A 19,407-nucleotide genomic window follows, 5' to 3' on the forward strand; every position below is an offset into this window, starting at 1 on the left:
AGTCCTGAACCAAGATGCACAATGAGCAGCAATAACTAGGCCAGTGATGGCGAACCTATGACACGCGTGTCAGAGGTAACACATGAACTCATTTTTTTTGGTTGATTTTTGTTAAAATGGCACTTAAATATATAAAATAAATATCAAAAATATAAGTCTTTGTTTTACTATGGTTGCAAATATCAAAAAATTTATATATGTGATACGGCACCAGAGTTAAGTTAGGGTTTTTCAAAAGGCTGACACGCCGAGCTCAAAAGGTTCGCCATCACTGGGCTAGGCCCTTTTCTCAGCATTTAATTGGCAGGTACCATCATCTTTACACAGATACTATGTCTGACCTTGAAGACCAACACAAATACTCAGAAAGCTTCAAGTGCATTCTCACTCATGTCACTGAAAACCAGGACCTGTTTCAGTAGTCACTACAACCATCTGGAACTGACTAGTAATTTAGGCTGTGGGGTAGCTTGAACTTTCCTGTAACAGTCAACAGTCCTATTATTTCTCATCGGAAGGCAGAAGACAGAAAGACAATCTATCAGAGCAATCATGATTTGGGGAAGATTCTCGAAGAAAAGATAATCCTACTCAGTTAAGATATGAAGGAATAACCTCCTCGCTAAAATAAAACATGTATCCCCTTCACCCTGGCATAGGATAGACACACTAGGCCTAAAATAGTTCCAGTCCCTCTATGTGTGCAGATAGGAAGGCAGATCCTGGAGCCTGCTTTCCCCTATGAAGGATGCCAGGCCCGACTGGTTTGACTACCTACAAACCCTGTCATCACACCTCTGCTCGCTGCACTCTCGCAGGGCTGACAGTTTGTACTTGGGCACCTTGAGGCTCGATGATCCTTGGCTGCCTGTTTCTCTAAGTGGATTGTAATCAATGGTCAGCAGACCCTTTTCACACCAATACTGCTTAGAGCAGCGATTCTCAAACTGGAGCATGCATCAGCCATCTGGAACAGCGGTCGCCAACTAGTGGTCCATGACCGCTGATCTGGAAGACTTGTTAAAATCCCAGATTGCTGAGCCCAACCCCCAGAGAGTCTGAGTCAGTAGGTCTGGAGTGGGGCTCAAGAACTTGCATTTCTAACCAAGTCTCAACAGATACTCATGCTGCAGGTCCTGGAACCACACTTTTGAGAACCACTACATATACAACCGATAGTTGGAAAATAAATTTTCCAAGGACATATGAATTATTTAAAAAGCAAACAAAGTGGGGTAGGAGGAGGACAAGAAGAAAAAGGAGGAGGGCCCTAACCGGTTTGGCTCAGTGGATAGAGTGTTGGCCTGCGAACTGAAGGGTACCGGGTTCGATTCCGGTCAAGGGCATGTACCTTGGTTGCGGGCACATCCCCAGTGGGGGCTGTGCAGGAGGCAGCTGATCGGTGTTTCTCTCTCATCGATGTTTCTAACTCTCTGTCCCTCTCCCTTCCTCTCTGTAAAAAATCAATAAAATATATTTAAAAAAAAAAAAAAAAGGAGGAGGAGGAGGAGAGGGGTGGGGATGTTCCTGCCATAACAGTAAGGCATGAATTTCTGCCAATCACTACAGCAGAGCTACATAATAGGCACATGACAGTCTATACCCAGATGTCTCAAGCGAAACTTTTTTTTAGTAGAATCAAAATAGAAACAATCACCATTTGTATAAACCAATAATCAATTACATTTATAAAAAAGCTTTTTTATTTAAGCTTCATTTGTAATCATCAAGGGGAAAAAACAATTGTTACTTTACCACAGTCGCTAGGACTCCACTCACACACTCAACTGCTCAGTATACACCGTCATGCCATCTTCACAAACAGATACTAGCGTTCTCATGCTTCTAACTACTTGTCAAAAGAGAAAACCACAGTCTACTAAAAAACCGAGATGTGAGGCACTTGGAAAAGAATGTAAAGTTAGAACATATTAATGTGTAAATCAATGTTAAGCCAGCAAACATTTAGAATGCTTAAGGTGTAAAATATATTCTTTTATAAAAGCTGGACTTAGAGCACTCTCAGAACACTGAAGCAACAAAATTACTGGGGATCATCTCAGAGTGATGATCAGCCCTAATACTTACCTTTTGGAAAACAATATTTACCTGTTCTGGTTTTCTGCTGATAAGAATACTTAGCACCTTGCTGAAGAAACTGGCAAGTAGTGGGTTCAAGGGGGAATCGTTTAGGAGGAAGCTATATAATTTCATTAGCAAGGATTCATCTTCTCCCAGTCTATCATTCATCTGGGAAACATCAGAAGTGAGCAACTCACAAGATATATTTGGATACCTAGAAGAAGAGGATACTTGTATCATCATCTACATTAACAGTTTAATTGCATAAAGTAACACACAAATCAGATAGGCTTCCTAAAATTGTGGGGGGGAAATTATCTTGTGAGAATGACAAAATCATTTCAATTTCTGTTCAGCCTCTAGATTAAATTGAGTTTGCTATGTCTAAAATACTGTTCCTAAACCAAGCTTTAATAGGAATACATTTCCCCCAACAATACTAGAACACAGCTAGAACTCAGGAGCCAAAAGAGGGGGCCGGGGGCGGGGGGGCGGAATGGTGCAGGGGCCTGGCCTTCTCAGATGAGGCAAGATGTGACAGGTAAAAAGCCTTGGGCTGCAGCCATCAGTAGCTACTCTGGCACAGCTTATAGGACAACCATGAGGGACACTGGTTTCCAGGAAACTGCACACAGCACCTTGTAAGTACTCAAGACACATTTAGGTCCCTAGAGTGGCCACTCTAATTTCATATGGCTTGCAAATGGGACTAGAAAGTTGTTTTGGGGGCTTCTCAAATGTTCAATCTATATTACATCTTAAGAGAATAAATACTCAATATATTAGAGAACAGGGCATCTGCCTGAGTGAGCCAGATGGGAAGCTGTATATAAAAACCCCCCTCTCGCCCTAGCCAATCTGGCTCAGTGGACAGCGCATAGGCCTGTGGACTGAGAGGTCCCAGGTTTGATTCCAGTCAAGGGCACATGCTCGGGTTGTAGGCGTGATCCCCAGTTGGAGGTATGCAGGAGGCAGTCAATCAATGATTTTCTCATCATGGATGTTTCTTTCTTTCTCTCTCTCTCTCTCTCTCTCTCTCTCTCTCTCTCTCCCCCCCCTCCCTCTCTGAAATCAATAAAAATATATATTTTTTAAAACAACAACAAAAATACGCACTCTCCACACCAGCCTTCCAAGGTCTCTGGGGATCAATCCACCATCAAGTTTCAATGCTGTGGAACACAGACCCCACAGCACCAGAAGTACCCATACCCCTCAAGCTAGCTTGTCTTTGAGCACCAAATGGCTCTCTCCCTCTCTTCCCCACCCTCTCTCTCTGAAAAACAGGCAGTAGATCCATTTCCTGCACTCAGTTCTCTGACCACAATTTCTCATGCTTTCAGTAGCATTGGAGACTGCAAGGCCTGTGTAGACCACACTCTCCCAACCCACAGTTTACTTCTGTTCTTTATTCCTCCCTGTCAAGCAGCCAGGATCCAGAACCATCTAGTCATCAGGAATAGGAGACTCAAATGCTGACCAGGACAGGGAAGTGACAGAACAGCCAGAAGCAGCTGTATGACAAAAGAGAGGGGTGAGGACTGGGATACACAAGCAAGTGGCTGCCTGTTTTGAGGCCCCTGGCTGGAGAGGCCACTGGCATCAGACCAGAAAGCTGCAGCACCTGAGGGGGTCTGGCATGAGGTCAGAAGACTGAGCAATAGGAAAATGTCCCCAAATGAACCTTTGCAGGGAGAAAAAAAAAAAACCTGCAAAGACAATGGAACTGGCAGGTGTGTGGGCACAAAAATAACATTATCAAACAGCCTCTTCTGGAGGCTTGTGGCTCAATCAAATTAAAGCCTTCCTCACTTTAAGAAACATGTTGGCATAGAGATGCCATAACATGAAGTCGCCATTATGCTGGGGGAGTGGGGGCACGATTATCCAGTGATTACAGGTGTGATTTCTAGAGTCACCTCATCGAGGTTAGGAATCTGTCTCCACCACTTATAATCTATATCATGGGCAAGATACTTAGCCTCTCTGGGCCTCAGTTTCCAAGTCTGTAATATTAAGACAACAGTCCTTACGCCACTGAGGAGAATAATACATACAAAATACTGAGAAGAAAGGCTTGGAGTAAATGAGTGTTAGCTGTTTTTATTCTTTCTTATTTTCTACTTTACAGAAGTGCTGAAATGCTGCTATAGGGCTTGGGGAGCACACTGCCTCAATTGCCGCAATTTGAAAGTTGCTGGCAAAAAAAGGATTGGTAAAAGGCAGTAGACCTCAACCCCAGTTGCAAACCAAATGTGTAGGGACACTCTCTGAATTCTGACACAGAGGTCATCTTTTTAATTTTGCATCCATTTCCCACAGGTAACTTGAAGTGTGACCTAGCTTAAAAAGAGCACATGTGGGGCCTAGACACTACAGACAAGGCTCAAAGTTCTGGTTCTGGACAGGCTAGGGCTACACTCTCCCTCCCTCAACATTAAAAAAGTTTCAAAAACACCCAAAGTGGTTGAGCAATGACCCATGAACCAGGAGGTCACGGTTCAATTCCCAGTTCGGGCCACATGCTGGGGTTTGGGGCTCTGTCCCTAGTAGGGGGCGTGCTGGAGGCAGACGAGCAATGATTCTCTCTCATCACTGATGTTTCTCTATCTCTCCCCCTCACCCTCTCTCAGAAATCAATAAAAACAAAACAATAAACCCTCTACCTCATCCCTGGGCAAGGCCTCTGGCTCCTACCCCACACATACTCTGACTTGGATTCCTTCCTTGGCACTGAGAACACAAAAGCAATCAGAAGAGAACCCTGGTTGACTGTACCCTGACCTGGGAGCCAGCCTTGCTCCTGAAGCTGCTGGTCACTTGTCCTCTTGATCCCATCCCCACCCACCCACTCAAGCACAGCACATCACTCAATCTCCAATCCTCCTTAATCTACACTACACCATCATTTCCCTCTGAACTGCACCATTCTCACCAGCATATAAACAGGCCATTATTTCTCCCATCTAGGGTAAAAGCCAACGCCACCCTCTCCTGACCCACATCTGCCTGTAGCTCCCACTTTCTCCCTCTGCTCCCTTTCTAGGAAACTACCTGAAAGAGCTGTCTCAGGTTTGTCTCCAATTCTTCCTCAAAGGCATCCAGGGCCCATGGCTCCATGATGCAAACACCAACAGTCACCTGGCCAGTAGGCAGCAGCCCTGTCCCACTGCCCCGTCCCTTCTTCCCACAGCCCGTCTTCCCTCAGCTCTCAGGGTAGCAGCCCCTCCTGGTCTTCCTCTTGCCTCTAGAAGTCCGGTCCCTCTGTGGGAACTTTGACCCAACCAACAGCATTTTAGTTTTTGGATTTAGACTTCTACTAAGGGCCTATTTTAAAAGTTCTGTTAGTTCAAATTTATGCTAAATTATTTAAAATGAGGTATCTGTCATTAGAATCAAAAAGGTTAGTATAAAATGACAATCCTTTAATACGTTGTATATGATCACCAAACTAAGTTAGAACAGTGATGAGTTTATAACTAATATATAGTTATAAACTTCACAAAATACAGCAATCACTCCATCATCCAGAAACTACAAAACACCAGTCTCAATGTCCTTAGATGACTATTATCAACCCTAACTCTGAAAAGCTTTCAGATCCCACTGGAAAATCCCCTCTATACTAATCCTGTTGTCTGAGTCATCCAGCTGTATGTAACAAATACAGCTGATGGCACTGCCTAGGCCAGAAGCATAGCAGAGAACAGCTCTGCCCAGGTTATGCTCTCTTGAAATGGTGCCATCCAGAAGGCTGTGTCCAGGGAAGGCACACCTCCTTTCGCAACTTCAAATGTAGTACAAAAAAACCCCACCAGAAAAACGTAAACAAATAAAAAACCCCACCAAAATGCTGGCATGGCATAACAAAAGCCAACTACTTTTTGGTAAAATAAGCACTTTCCATAGGCGTGCCTACACTTCCCCAGTTAAAGAGGTATTAGCTTCATTCAGTACAGGAAGAATCAGAATCCAGAAGGGCAAGTCCCCTGCTCAAGTTCTCAGAACTTGTTAAGAGGGGAGGGCCACACCTCTCCTAGGAGGATCTGATACAAAGCCCACACCATAGTGTCTCCTACCAGCATAAGCCCCAAACAAGCAGCACCCCACATGTGGCAGGAATTCCAAAGTATCACAGTGGCTATCTCTTGAGGGATGGGAATACACTAGTATTTCTGACACCAAATTTCTTTCCTTTTCTTTTTTCAGACACTGATCTCTGAGTGGAGGCTGTCATTGAATGCTAGTTGTCAATCTTCATGGCTGACAGAGAACATGACTAAAAACATTAATAATTATTATTTCCCTGACAGCAAAATTCTCACCACAAATGAAAAGATAACTAAAAAGAAAGGACAAAAGAGAACCAACTAAAAAATATAATTCTTCCGCCCTGGCCAGGTGGCTCAGTTGGCTAGAGTGTTGTCTCATACACCAAAAGGTTGCAGGTTCGATTCCCGGTCAGGGCAGACATCTAGGTTTCTGGTTCAATGCCTGGTCATGGTGTGTACAGGAGGCAACCGATTGATGTTTCTCTCTCACATTGATGTTCCCCTCTTGCTCTCTCAAAAAATATATATATATGTATATATTCCCCGCCCCTTGGAGGATAAAAATAAATAAACCACCATAATTCTTCCTAGTCCATGAAGTTTATTTAGCGCATAATCAATAATTTTTCGTTCCTGAATCTGTACTATTTTCCTGGGGGAAAGGTGGAAGGTGAGCCAAATGTTTCAATGGTTGGAGATGGAAAAATAACTAACTGAAACCCCAATACTTCAAATACATATGGAATATTCAGAGTTTCCAGGGGTCCGAATACAAAGTTTCATCGAGATAGTGATAAAGGGTCCCACTGTACTAACACTCTCCTTGTAAGCAGGTGAAACTAGTGAGTAGGTAAGTCCGCTGTAGTTATTCAAGGTGTTACATGCTTAAATTTAGTGACACTAATATTCACCAAGACACGCACCCTTACTTTCAGGTAACAAAAGGTCAGAATTTATTTTATCAGCAAGGTTCTTCAGAACCCGAGCTCCAGCTTAGATTCATTGTGTGATCTTGGATGATCACGTAACCTCTATCTTCCTATTTTCAAAGAAGAGAAAATACTTACTTAGATGGCCTTACTATTTTAAGAAACTTCATCACTACTTATAGAACACGTTGCCCTTCTGAGTGAAATATAGAACACTTGTTTTTAAAATCCCATCATTTCACTGGACTTAGTTCTAGAACAGATTAGGTGCTCTGCTGATCCTGTCACTCCTGACCATCTAAACTGTAAATGGTCTGCAGCAGCTGTAGGACATCGCTGGACAATGAGAATGAATATTCTACCCCCCTTCACTTCAGTCCCACCCTAAAGAGAATATTGAATTTCTTACTTGTATCTGATCTTTTCATCCATGTCTTGAGGTGGTTCTTCTATAATGAACGAGACTAATTCTTCGAGACATTCTGCTTTTAACAGAAACTCTATAAGTTTGCGGTTCTGAGCTTTACATTCCTGTAAAACATCTTCCTCATCCATTAACTCCTTCAGTGTTACATCTTCTCTTTCTAGAAGTGTGTCTATGTGGGATGATGAGTGAAGATCAAATTTCCAAAACATGCTGGTCTAGACAAAATGCAGAGAGTATTTCAAATAAAATTTCAATTTCACATTAATTTTTCCTTTCAGTTCAGTTTTACAGTCTAAAACGTCATAATAAAGTTTCACATTGGACCTATAAAATATTTCCTAAATAAGCAGGATTTTTTCCTTCTCAGAAAAAAGTTTTTGATAACAAAAATCTGATTTGAAGTGCTGAAACAACGCTAAATCTTGGGATTTTTAACCTGCAGAATCATCCTATCCACACTTTAAGAATTACTACTGGAAAAGGAAGTAAACCCTTTCTTAAGGGTGAAGAACACATTCTTACACAGAACAAATATCTTCAGCAACAATGACAAGTACTGAGACCTAAGTATCTACTACTCCTCAGAATATTAAAGAATTAAATACATCAATAACCACCGCCAACCAGCACTGTTAACCATTTAACAGCACTTTCCCAGCTGAAACTTTGGAAGTCATAAAATGGCAAAATCTTTGCAATTATTAATAAAGAAACTAAAAACCTGGAACCTAATTCTTGAGGAACAAGAGAAAACAATTCTCAGTTACTAGGAAAAACACTTGACAAACTTAAAACAATGACTCCACAACGCCACGTCTACACTCTTCCTGCCTCTTCTCTGCCCCCCTCCTCAAAACGAGACATATGTACTATCTGTAATACTTTAAATAATAAAATTTTTAAAAAAGAACTTTGTTTTCTTTGAGTTATAGAGTTCAAGAGGTCCTTATTAGTTACAACTGAAACACAGAGCTATCATAATTAGACAATCTCAAAGGCCAATTTTGACCAAAAGATGACAAAAGTTCTGATTAGGGATAAGACCATTCAAAAGTCATTCCTATCTGTCACAGGTGCTCACTGCAGAATTCCTGAACCAGGGTTTGGTAAGATACATACTATAAAGTCACCTGCATTTCCATTTACCAATAAATAGAAAATTTAACTTAAAAAATTTATTTACAATAGAAAAAAAAAACCACCTATAACGTACCTAAAGAATAAATCTAACAAAAGATGTGCAAGACTTATAAGAGAAACCATAGCCGAAACCGGTTTGGCTCAGTGGATAGAGCGTCGGCCTACGGACTGAAAGGTCCCGGGTTCGATTCCGGTCAAGGGCATGTATCTGGGTTGCCGGCACATCCCCAGTAGGAGATGACCACTTTTTAAAGATTCCATAAATATAGTAAAGACAATTCACAAACTGAAGAGATTATTTGTAAATCTAACAAAAGATGTGCAAGACTTATAAGAGAAACCATAAAACTTTTTAAAAGACAACTACCTATGAATCAAAAATATATTTTCTCTTCTACCTGTGTAGCATGAAGGCTAGAAGATTAGAACACTGAGATCCTTTTTTGTCCTTTTATTCCATGCTTTCAAATAACCACTTTTTAAAGATTCCATAAATATAGTAAAGACAATTCACAAACTGAAGAGATTATTTGTCACACAGATAAATAAGAGTATTAAACAGAATGTTAATTCCTACAATAAGAAAAATCAAACTCAATAAAATAAAATAAAATAAAAAAGACAAACAGGCATTTCACAAAAGTGGAAATCCAAGAAGCCAAAAGATACTTCACTTCACTAGTAACCAGAGAAAAGAACATTAAAACCATGCAAAAACAAATTAACAAAATGGGTAACGTTTTTAAATACTTTCCTCTAAAGATATACAAAAGGCCAATAATCACATGAAAAGGTGCTCAATAGCATTATCATTAGGGGAAGGCAAATCAAAACCACATGAGATACCACAGGTCACACTCGTAAAATGGCTACAATTTTTTTTTTTAATGGAAAACAGTAAATGTTAGCAAAAACATGGAGAAACTGGAACCCTGATGTAGTGCTGATATGCTATAGCCACTTTGTAAATCAGTTAGGTAGTTCTTCAAAATCCAAACATAGTAACCACATTACCCAATAATTCCACTCCTAAGTATACAAGAGAAATAAAAACATATGTTCACCCAAAAACTTGTACACAAATGCTCATAGTAGTAGTATTAATAACAGTAAAAAAGTGGAAACAACCCAAATGTTTATCAACTAATGAATGGATAAATAACATGCGGTATAGCCATACAATGGAGTATCATTCAGCAATGAAAAGCAATTAAGTACTGATAATGACACACACTACAACATGGATGAACCTTGAAAACATTTTGCTAAGTGAAAGGAGCCAAAGACCACATATTGTATGATTCCATGTATATATGTAGTATGATTCCATTCATTCAAAATGTCTAGAATAGGCAAATCTATAGAAAGAGTAAGTTTATTAATAGTTGTCTAAGGATTAGACAGAAATGAAGAAAACTACTATTGGGTACAAGGTTTCTTTTTGGGTGATGAAAATGTTCTAAAATTAGATTGTGATGAGGATTACACAATTCTGTGAACACTGTATACTAAAACCCACTAAATTTTTAGTACATGGGTGAACTCTATGGTATGTGAATTATATCAATAAAGCTGTTATTTTTTTTTAAATGACATGTAAGTTCACACCCAACAAAATGGCAAATAAAGAAAGTCTGACAACACCAAGGGTTAGCAAGGATGTAGAACAACAGTGCTGGTAGGAAGGTAAACTGGACAACCATTTTGGAAAACAATTTGCACCAGCTACTAAAGTTGAAGATGTACAGTTCCCACTACCCTTCAAGGTCTATACCCTATAGAAATGTTTTGCACTTGTTCATAATATCATTGTTTCTTTGCTGGGAACAATCCTACCTTCCAATGATAGGGCAAAATAAAATGAGATGTATTCAGTCTAAAACAGGACACAGAAGTGAACAGGAATGAACTACAGCTACATGCATCACTGTTGACAACCCTCACTACCGACATGCCCTCACTTCCGCCCTTCCATGCTTCGACTTCATGCCCCACCAGTAGACTCACTTCCTTGACCTGTTCTGGCATTGCCACTTTTGCTGGGGAACGAGGCGGGGGCAAAAACTCCAGCACAACCCAGCACTGTCTACTCTGCCTCTGCTAAAAAGAACACAATTGCTGTTTCCTTCAGATCACTCCCCTCAGCTAAGCCATTCCATGTTGCTAATCCACTCACATTCTTATCATACTTAACCGCAGACTATTCCATACCTTCTCCTCTCTCCCCACATCTCACTAGCCCAGTGATGGCGAACCTTTTGAGCTCGGAGTGTCAGCATTTTGAAAAACCCTAACTTAACTCTGGTGCTGTGTCACATATAGAAATTTTTTGATATTTGCAACCATAGTAAAACGAAGACTTATATTTTTGATATTTATTTTATATATTTAAATGCCATTTAACAAAGAAAAATAAAAAAAAAAATGAGTTCGAGTGTCACCTCTGACACGCGTGTCATAGGTTCGCCATCACTGCACTAGCCTGTACTCACAATGCCTTCCTATTTTCACTGGGAAGACAGGAGAAAATGTCCACCTGATCCCACTATCCCAACTCTGCTCTCCCTCTTCTCAAGAGCCTGTGGACTCTCCACTCGGCCCATCCTCTGTGACCTTCCCAAAAGCAAGGCTCCAGCAAGTGCCCCCTCTCCCACTTCATCAAGTTGGTCACTCTGTACAGAATCATTTCTCATCAACATGACAAAAATGCTGTAACTTCTCCCACCTCAACAAAACCTTCTCAGAGTCCCAAATCTCACTGCAGCGTCCTGGCGCCTGCTAAAAAGCTTTCTCTATTTGAGGTCCTCTTCTCTCAGTTCTTCATGAACCCTCCTTCCCAGGTTTTTCCTGCACCACCCTCTAGAAACTGCTCTTGTCAAGGTCATCAATGTTCTGTGCTGCCAAAGCCTCCAAACAAGCCTTGACCCTCCTTCGACTTGACCTTACAGCTATAGCCTTGAGCACAGGTCTCACTGCCGCCTCCATGACAATATTCTCCTTGGCTTCATAGATGCACTGCTTACATGGGCTCACATGGTTCACCTCTACCACAAGCCCTGCTTCCCTTGCTGACTCAGCGCTCATTCCTCAGTGCTTCACTCAATCTCAGGACTTATAAGTGTCTCATATTTCTATCTTCAGCCCCAATCTTTCCCCTCAACTTCAAAAGTTTTAATCCTACATGTCTCCAGCGGGCTCTAAAAGTTTCAAACTTAACACATCCCCATCTCAACTCATCTTTCTTCCACAACTTGTGCCTCCCTCAGTCTTCCCTTTCTTCATAAATGGCAACTCCCACAGCGGCAAAAATCCCCAGTATCATCATCCTTCACTCCCTCTCAGAAAATCACATTGTCACTACTTTCAAGATGCACCCAGAATCCAACTGCTTGCTTCTCACTGACACCTGCGTTTCCTGTCAGTCCCAGCTGCCATTATTTTGCAGCAGCACAAGACAGCTATTCTTTTAAAAATATGTATTTTTTTATTGATTTCAGAGAGGAAGGGCCTCTAGAGGGAGAGATAGCAACATCAATGATGAGAGAGAATCGCTGAGGGGCTGCCTCCTGCACACCCCACACTGGGGATCAACCCTGCAACCCGGGCATATGCCGACTGGGAACCGAACTAACCTCGTTCACAGGCCAATGCTCAACCACTGAGCCACACTGGCTGGGCAAGACAGCTATTCTTAACACTGCTTTAGGGGGACCTTTTAAAAATATAAATCAAATCACACAGCTGCTCAAAACACCATTATTTCCTATCTCCTTCAGAGAAAAAGACAAAATACTGGCAAAAGCCTGTGTGATGGGCTCCCACTCCACCTTAATGCCCTAAGACCTTATCTTCCACCACTCTCCCTTGGGCTCTCCCGCCAGCCAGGCTGGCCTCTTCCTATTGTCCCTCCCTCCTGCCCTCTGAGAACCTCAGGCACACTAGGCTCTCCTCCCACCCCACCCACACCCATAGCCACAAGGCTCTCTCCCTGATCTCCTGTTAAAAGGTTCCCTTTCTCAGGGAGGCCCAGTCTGATCACCATATTTCAACCTGCAAACAGCCCTCACTCACCCACCTACCCACTCCCCTGCTTTACTTTTTTTCTCTCTGATGATCACATGATTGTTACATCTAACTTTTCTGTGAATTATTTTTTTCTTTTCTTTTTAAATTGATTTCAGAGAGGAAGGGAGAATAGAACTCACTACTTTTTGATGTATGGGACTATGATTCAACTGAACCACACCCCACTGGCCAGGGCTGTGAAGTGCCTTTCCCCACTAAAATGTAAATTCTGTGAAGACAGATACTTTTTTCTGCTTTCCTCACTGCTAATATACCCAGCATGAGAACATGAGTCTTAATGCCTAAGACATGATAAGTACACATCCTATATAATAAAAGGGTAATATGCAAATCAACCAAATGGCAGAACGACCAGTCACTATGATGCACACTGACCACCAGGGGCAGGCACTCAACACAGGAGCTGCCCCCTGATGGGTCAGTGCACTTCCACAGGGGGAGTGCTGCTCAGCCAGAACCCCAGAAGCCGGGCTCACAGCTGGCGAACGCGAGAGCCTCTCCTGCCTCCGCGGCAGCGCTAAGGATGGCAGTGCTAAGGATGTCGGACTGAGGGCTCCCGGACTATGAGAGGGCACAGGCCGGGCTGAAGGACCCCCCCTCTCTCCCCAGTGCACGAATCTTGTGCACCTGGCCTCTAGTATTTGAATAAATGAACCTCAAAAACAATAAGGGGGTACAATTCATTAAAGACATACAAAAATTAAGTTACATAAGGATACATTCACAGATGGAAACACCTTAAAGTAAAGCATGAAAATGATACATGCAGGGGAGTGCTTGCCTTGGGGAGGTCAGAAGAGGGAAGAAGTGGTCTGGTGTGGACATACAGGGAGCCAAAGATGTGGCAACATCGTATTTCTTAAGCTGGTTAGTGGGTACACAATTATTATTTTAGCATTTAATATCTGTACACATGCTGATATTATTCTTTGAACATATGGTTTTATTAAGAAGACAGCCACCTTCATTTGTTTACATGTTGTCTATGGCTGCTTTCACACAACTGTGGGGTTGAGTAGTTATATAAACAATATAGCCCCCAGAGCCTTCCAATTTTACTAACTGGCCCTTTACAGAAGAGTTGTCTGGTAATAATGTGAAATTTGTAAAGAAGTTAAGTACAAAATTAAAAAAACCAATCATCTGTTAAAACGCACTGATGCTTCAAAGCAGATGTGATTTTTCTTCAAGAGCACAGTATACTGAGAAAATATGGTTTAATGTGGGAGGCTTCAAAGCAGAGTTACCTTTATAATGGCAGAGAGAGTTCAATAACATAATCTAAATTTAAAAAATAACACATCTGCATACAAACACTAACTCCATAACCTCCCCTGACCCAATACCATCACCCTCTATTTCCCCAGAACTGGTTAGACCTCAGAGGTCCTCTATGATCCCATTTCACTTCTTCAGGGCATTCACTTCACCTTATATTAGAGTCATTTCTGCAGTTACTTCTATTATTATTAGGAAGATTGGTGACAGTAATAAATTAATACAAATATTACTCTTGAGCTAGGCATTTAATGTTCACTAATATTTTCTCATAGCTGGAAAACTGTGGGAGCCAGAACTCAAAACCAGCTATTTTAGATCCTGAGTACTCTTGACCTCCATAACATACTCTGAATTGGGGACAGAAAACAGGTACTAAATTGTGAAAACTCCCTTAGCTTAACACCTTTCGTACCACTCACGAGCTTTTTCGTGTTTCGTGCGCCATCTATCAAGGACCGCTTACGAGTTTTCTCGTTTTTCACGCGCCATCTGTTATGGACCTTAGATGTCAACACACTGTCTTGTCCACATCGAATGAAGCGATCTCATTGGTGGAAACCGTGTAGGTCAATCTACGAAAAACTATATAATTGCACGAACCCATAAAGCATTGCAGTTACACTGTATTTTGGTCATTCGAATAGTCTTCGTCTTCAAGTTCCTGGCGCTTTTAGAAATGCCCTCTCTCAGAAAAAGGAAGGAAACCAACGAAACTGATACACTTCCTTTCGTGTTGTTCCATTCTAAGGAAAACGATGAAATGGACAAAAAAAGTAGTGCTGTACCTTATAAACTGTGGACTTTTCAATTCATTTAGAGTGTACAACGTCCTCAATCCACAAGCAAAAATGAAGTATAAACAGTTTCTGCTATCGATGGCGAGAGTGGGTAACGGATGACAATAATGAAGGTTCTCCGGAACCAGAGACAAATCTGTCCAGCCCTTCCCCTGGGGGTGCAAGGAGAGCACCTCGTAAAGATCCACCCAAAAGGTTGTCAGGTGATATGAAGCAGCATGAACCTACGTGTATTCCAGCGAGTGGAAAGAAAAAATTTCCTACGAGAGCCTGCAGAGTTTGTGCCGCCCATGGAAAAAGGAGCGAATCTAGATACTTATGTAAATTTTGTTTGGTCCCTCTTCATAGAGGAAAATGTTTTACGCAGTACCATACGTTAAAAAAGTACTAGGAACTTATAATTGTTTTCATTGTTTTTGTAAATAAAAATGTTATAATTATTGAAAAACAACACCTAAAGTGCATTATGATCTGTAGTTATGATGATTTAAATAACGTGCAGTTTGCCCAAAAACGTGCGGCCCCTGGCGTACGTCTTAGAGATTTCTATGCGGTACGAAATGTGTTAAAATACTACACCTATGATGGATGTTTATTACCCTGGATAGTTGTTGGATCCAATGTAATAAAGCAAGGACAAGAGATCCACAGTGGAAAGGAAGAGAGGGGTGGGGCTCATTCAAAGAGTGTTATTTAATCACAAGGGGCAGGGTCTCGTGAACTCACAGCCAACAGAGGCAGATGAGACCTACCCATGGTCCAGAGACAAGAGAACCCCTGTGTATCTTTGTCAACAACAAAAAACCAGGAGACACTACCCCCCTCATCCACGACAATGACAAAAACTGGCATGTACTACCACCAAAAGGAAATAATTCATTTTAACCCTTTGTTCTTAACTCTCAGTGAGATCCACCTGTGATGTCACTCTTGAAACAAATGACACTTGGAATTGTAGTCTAGTAGAGTCAGCAAAACCCTAAGGAATCACATGTCCCTTCTCCAACCTGGCCTAAATTTTTCTCTAAGATAATTAATAATCTCTAAGTTATGTTCTAGCTCCAAAACCATGATTCTCATGAAAGGAAGCCCCAAACACCCAACTGAGTCAATACTTGTCAATGTTCCTGCCCCTATCTGGGATTGAAAGCCCAGATTTGCCCTGGCCACTGTGGCTCAGTTCGTTGGCTGTTAGGCGTTTGTCCCGTACACTAAAAGGTTGCTGGTTTGATTCCCAGTCAGGGCACCAAAACAAAAAATAAATTAAAATTTTTTTTAAAAGGCCAGATTTCATCCAGGTCCAACCAATGTCTATTAACTACTAGGCCACCATGCAACGTGCCTCGTGGAGAGTGTAACACAGCTGCTTTACTTACCCTGATTAGGGTTTCAGAGTGCCACACGCTATCAAGCAAACCCTGCTTTCTCTTCTTGTCAAAGTGTCTCTCTAACACCATCACTGTTGTTCAGCTATGCATCCACGTACAGAGCACTAAAGAATCCAACTAGCAATCTGCACAGCTTTCTCCAAGTCTGCCGACTCAACATTCAATCATACTCTTACTTCTGCACTATTAATTTTTATTTTTTCTGCAGCCTTTTTAGTTCTGCTCTCTAATGTACCAAAAAACAATCTTTCACTCCGCTTTCCTTTAGGCCAGCAGATTTCATGGCAGTTAACCTCTGGGGCACACAAACCATCCAAAATCAGTGTATATTCCACTATAAGAAATTCTGGAATAGTATCCTAGTTTTCTCCAGAGTTGTTAAATACAAAATCAGAACCTCCTTTTATCAGTAAAAAGATGTTTGTAACTTATCAAACTATTTATATAAATTCATAGACTATGTAGTCTTCACTAATACATACTTATAAAACCGGTCAACACTAGCCAGCAGTATGTTTCAAGTCGTAAACCGCCTCTACTCAGAGTAAACTCAGTTCTTTGCCAAGTCTGTGACATAAAAATGTCCCAGTTAAAGAAGCCTTTCAAGTACTGCCAAGATCCCTTTACTTGCTTCTTTACCATCCAGCCAATTTACCTGGTATCCAGATGTCAGTTCATCGTCATCCAAAAACTGAAATAAATTGGGTATTAATGCAACTAGTAACTAATATCTCCCCTTCTCCCAGGAAAGAAAAGTAAAGGGGGAGGGAGAGCAAGAAAAGGGGTTCTCATGGGAACTAAACCTAAGCCGAAGTCAAAAGGCCACAAAAACAAATCTCCAGTCAACCTCGATCCAGACTACAGCAAAAAAAACCCATTCCCACTGGAAGCACCATCAATTTCAAGGATACACAAGATGTTTAGCATCAACCTACATCAAGCCCTGATCAGTATGGAGCCAGTCACTGTTTCAAGTTTGACTGACAACCAATATCTATGGAGCAAAAGATATTATAGATCAACTAGAGGCCCGGTGCGGAAGGTTGGACGGATGGATGGCCCTGCCCCCTGGTTGAAGTCCTGATAGAACACCCGTTCCGGAGGACAATTTGCATATTAGCATTTTATTATATAGGATAATATCTGTCATAAAACAGCTTCACCAGCATGGGAAGAATGGCATTGCTTTTTAAGACACACCAAACCAAGGACGCAAGTCAACATAACAATTCAATACACAGGAGAAACAAAGGTGTAACTCCTTTATTCTCTGGCAAAAGACTTCTGGCAATCTCAACCACCTTACTAGCAAATATAAGCTCTTTCCTCTGAGGCCTTGAGGGCCTCCAAGAGACTACTTATTCCACATACTCGTACAATTTAACAAGCTTTTGTTATCTGGTCTCCCAGCCAAAACTGTACCTCTTTTCATTCCTGTCTCGCCCAAGTCCTTAAGCCCCTGTTCATGAGTGAATCCCTAATACAGTTCCTGGCAGAGTAAGGACTCAATATATTTGCTGATCAAATAAATGAAGATCAGAAGAAGTAGATGACCATAAGTCAAATTTCAGGATGTAAAGATTAGAAAGTGCCTGCATGATCTTTTTTGTATGTCTAGACATTAACAACATTAAGTTGCTGAAAATTTGTATAGCTTTTACTAGTACACTACATTCTTCCATTCAATAAACTAGATATCCTAAATTTTAAGTGTGTAAGAATTTCTGCCCTTCTCCCTACTACTGCACCTCATATTTCTCAGGAGGTAAAACACCTGTGTCAGAGTCCAGGCCCTGAGGACCCCTCTTTACCAGCTGTCAAGGTCACTGTGTGAAAGGTTAAACACAGAGTATGCCTCTCTCTTGCCCTCAAGGGGAAGAATTGGCAAACTGATACAGGGCCAACTCTCTGGGAATAAAAAAAGATAATGATGAAGCTGGCATCTAAAAACAGAACTGACAGATGACAAGCAAGATGAGGGCAAAAGATACAAAACTCAAAAACCACAGTTTAAGGTTATTTAGCATAGGAACAAACAACCCTAAATACCTGAGAGAGCTGCTAAGATCAGCACAATACGGTAATTTTTGTTTAACCCTCATCAAGGGAAACATCGATGAGAGAGAGAAATACAGAGAGAATTCGAATTTGAAACCTTTTGGTATATGGGACAACATTCCAACCAACTGAGCCACCAAGCCAGGGCACAATATGGTAATTATTTTCATGGGAAGAAACATTTCTAAATTACCTTATAAAATCAATTCATTAAAATTTTCATTTAAAGTTCAGTTTTCAGGCACCTGAAAATAATGTATGTATACCATCTCTCTCGTTACTAAGCAACCTCCAAGGTAGAACCTACATACAACAGACACGTACAAATCACCTGAAGAAGTAGCCCCTAACATTTTTGGTGTAGCACAATGTTTCCAAAACCTAGCTGCACTTCAGTATTACCTGGGGAGCTTTTAAAAATATATACTATCGCCGAACCGGTTTGGCTCAGTGGATAGAGCGTCGGCCTGCGGACTGAGAGGTCTTGGGTTCGATTCCGGTCAATGGCATGTACCTTGGTTGCGGGCACAACCCCAGTGGCGGGCGTGCAGGAGGCAGCTGATCAATGTTTCTCTATCATCGATGTTTCTAACTCTCTATCCCTCTCCCTTCTTCTCTGTAAAAAATCAATAAAATATATTTTAAAAAAATATATATATATCAATCCCTCCACAAATTTCCAGAGATGGGATCCATCATCCATCATCCATGGTCATAAAAAGTATCCCAAATGATTCTAAAGGAGGCCAGGCTAGCATTTATCTAGAGCAGGGTTTCTCAACCTTGGCACTATTGATTTTGGAGCTAGATAATTTGTGTTAAGTGTGTGTGTGTGTGTGTGGGGGGGGGGGGGGGTAAGAAATGCTGCCCTGATTTCTACCCTCTAGAAGCCAATAGCACATTACCCATTTCCCACAGTAAAAATATCTCCAGCCCGGCCGGGATGGCTCAGTGGTTGAGCGTGGATGAACCAGGAGGTAATTGTTTGATTCCCAGTCAGGGCACATGCCTGCTTTGTGGTCCATTGGGGGGGGGGGGGAGGGGAGTGCCCTTGGGCCAAACAACAAAGAGACCCTTTTAACACAAGAGATTTAGGGCTCTTTTTTTTTTTTTGGGGGGAGAAAAAAAAATTTTAAAAAATATATTTTTTTTCCAAAAGTTTTTTTT

General features: G+C 41.5%; 1 protein-coding gene across 6 annotated transcripts in view; it reads right to left on the bottom strand.

Moving 5' to 3' along the window:
• PPP6R3 (protein phosphatase 6 regulatory subunit 3) overlaps positions 1-19,407 on the bottom strand; it is a 79,361-nt gene that overhangs the window by 56,610 nt on the left and 3,344 nt on the right. For all 6 annotated transcript variants that reach the window (XM_006102470.3, XM_023743846.1, XM_023743848.1 and 3 more), the window contains 2 exons: positions 7,473-7,705; positions 2,110-2,296 (listed from right to left, as the gene is read on the bottom strand). In XM_006102470.3, coding sequence (XP_006102532.1) covers positions 2,110-2,296; positions 7,473-7,699 — 414 coding nt within the window. In that variant the 5' untranslated portion in view covers positions 7,700-7,705. Of the gene's footprint in view, positions 1-2,109; positions 2,297-7,472; positions 7,706-19,407 lie in introns of those variants that run through there.

The sequence above is a fragment of the Myotis lucifugus genome, unplaced genomic scaffold (assembly GCF_000147115.1).
Source record: "Myotis lucifugus unplaced genomic scaffold, Myoluc2.0 scaffold_415, whole genome shotgun sequence".
NCBI lineage: Eukaryota > Metazoa > Chordata > Mammalia > Chiroptera > Vespertilionidae > Myotis > Myotis lucifugus.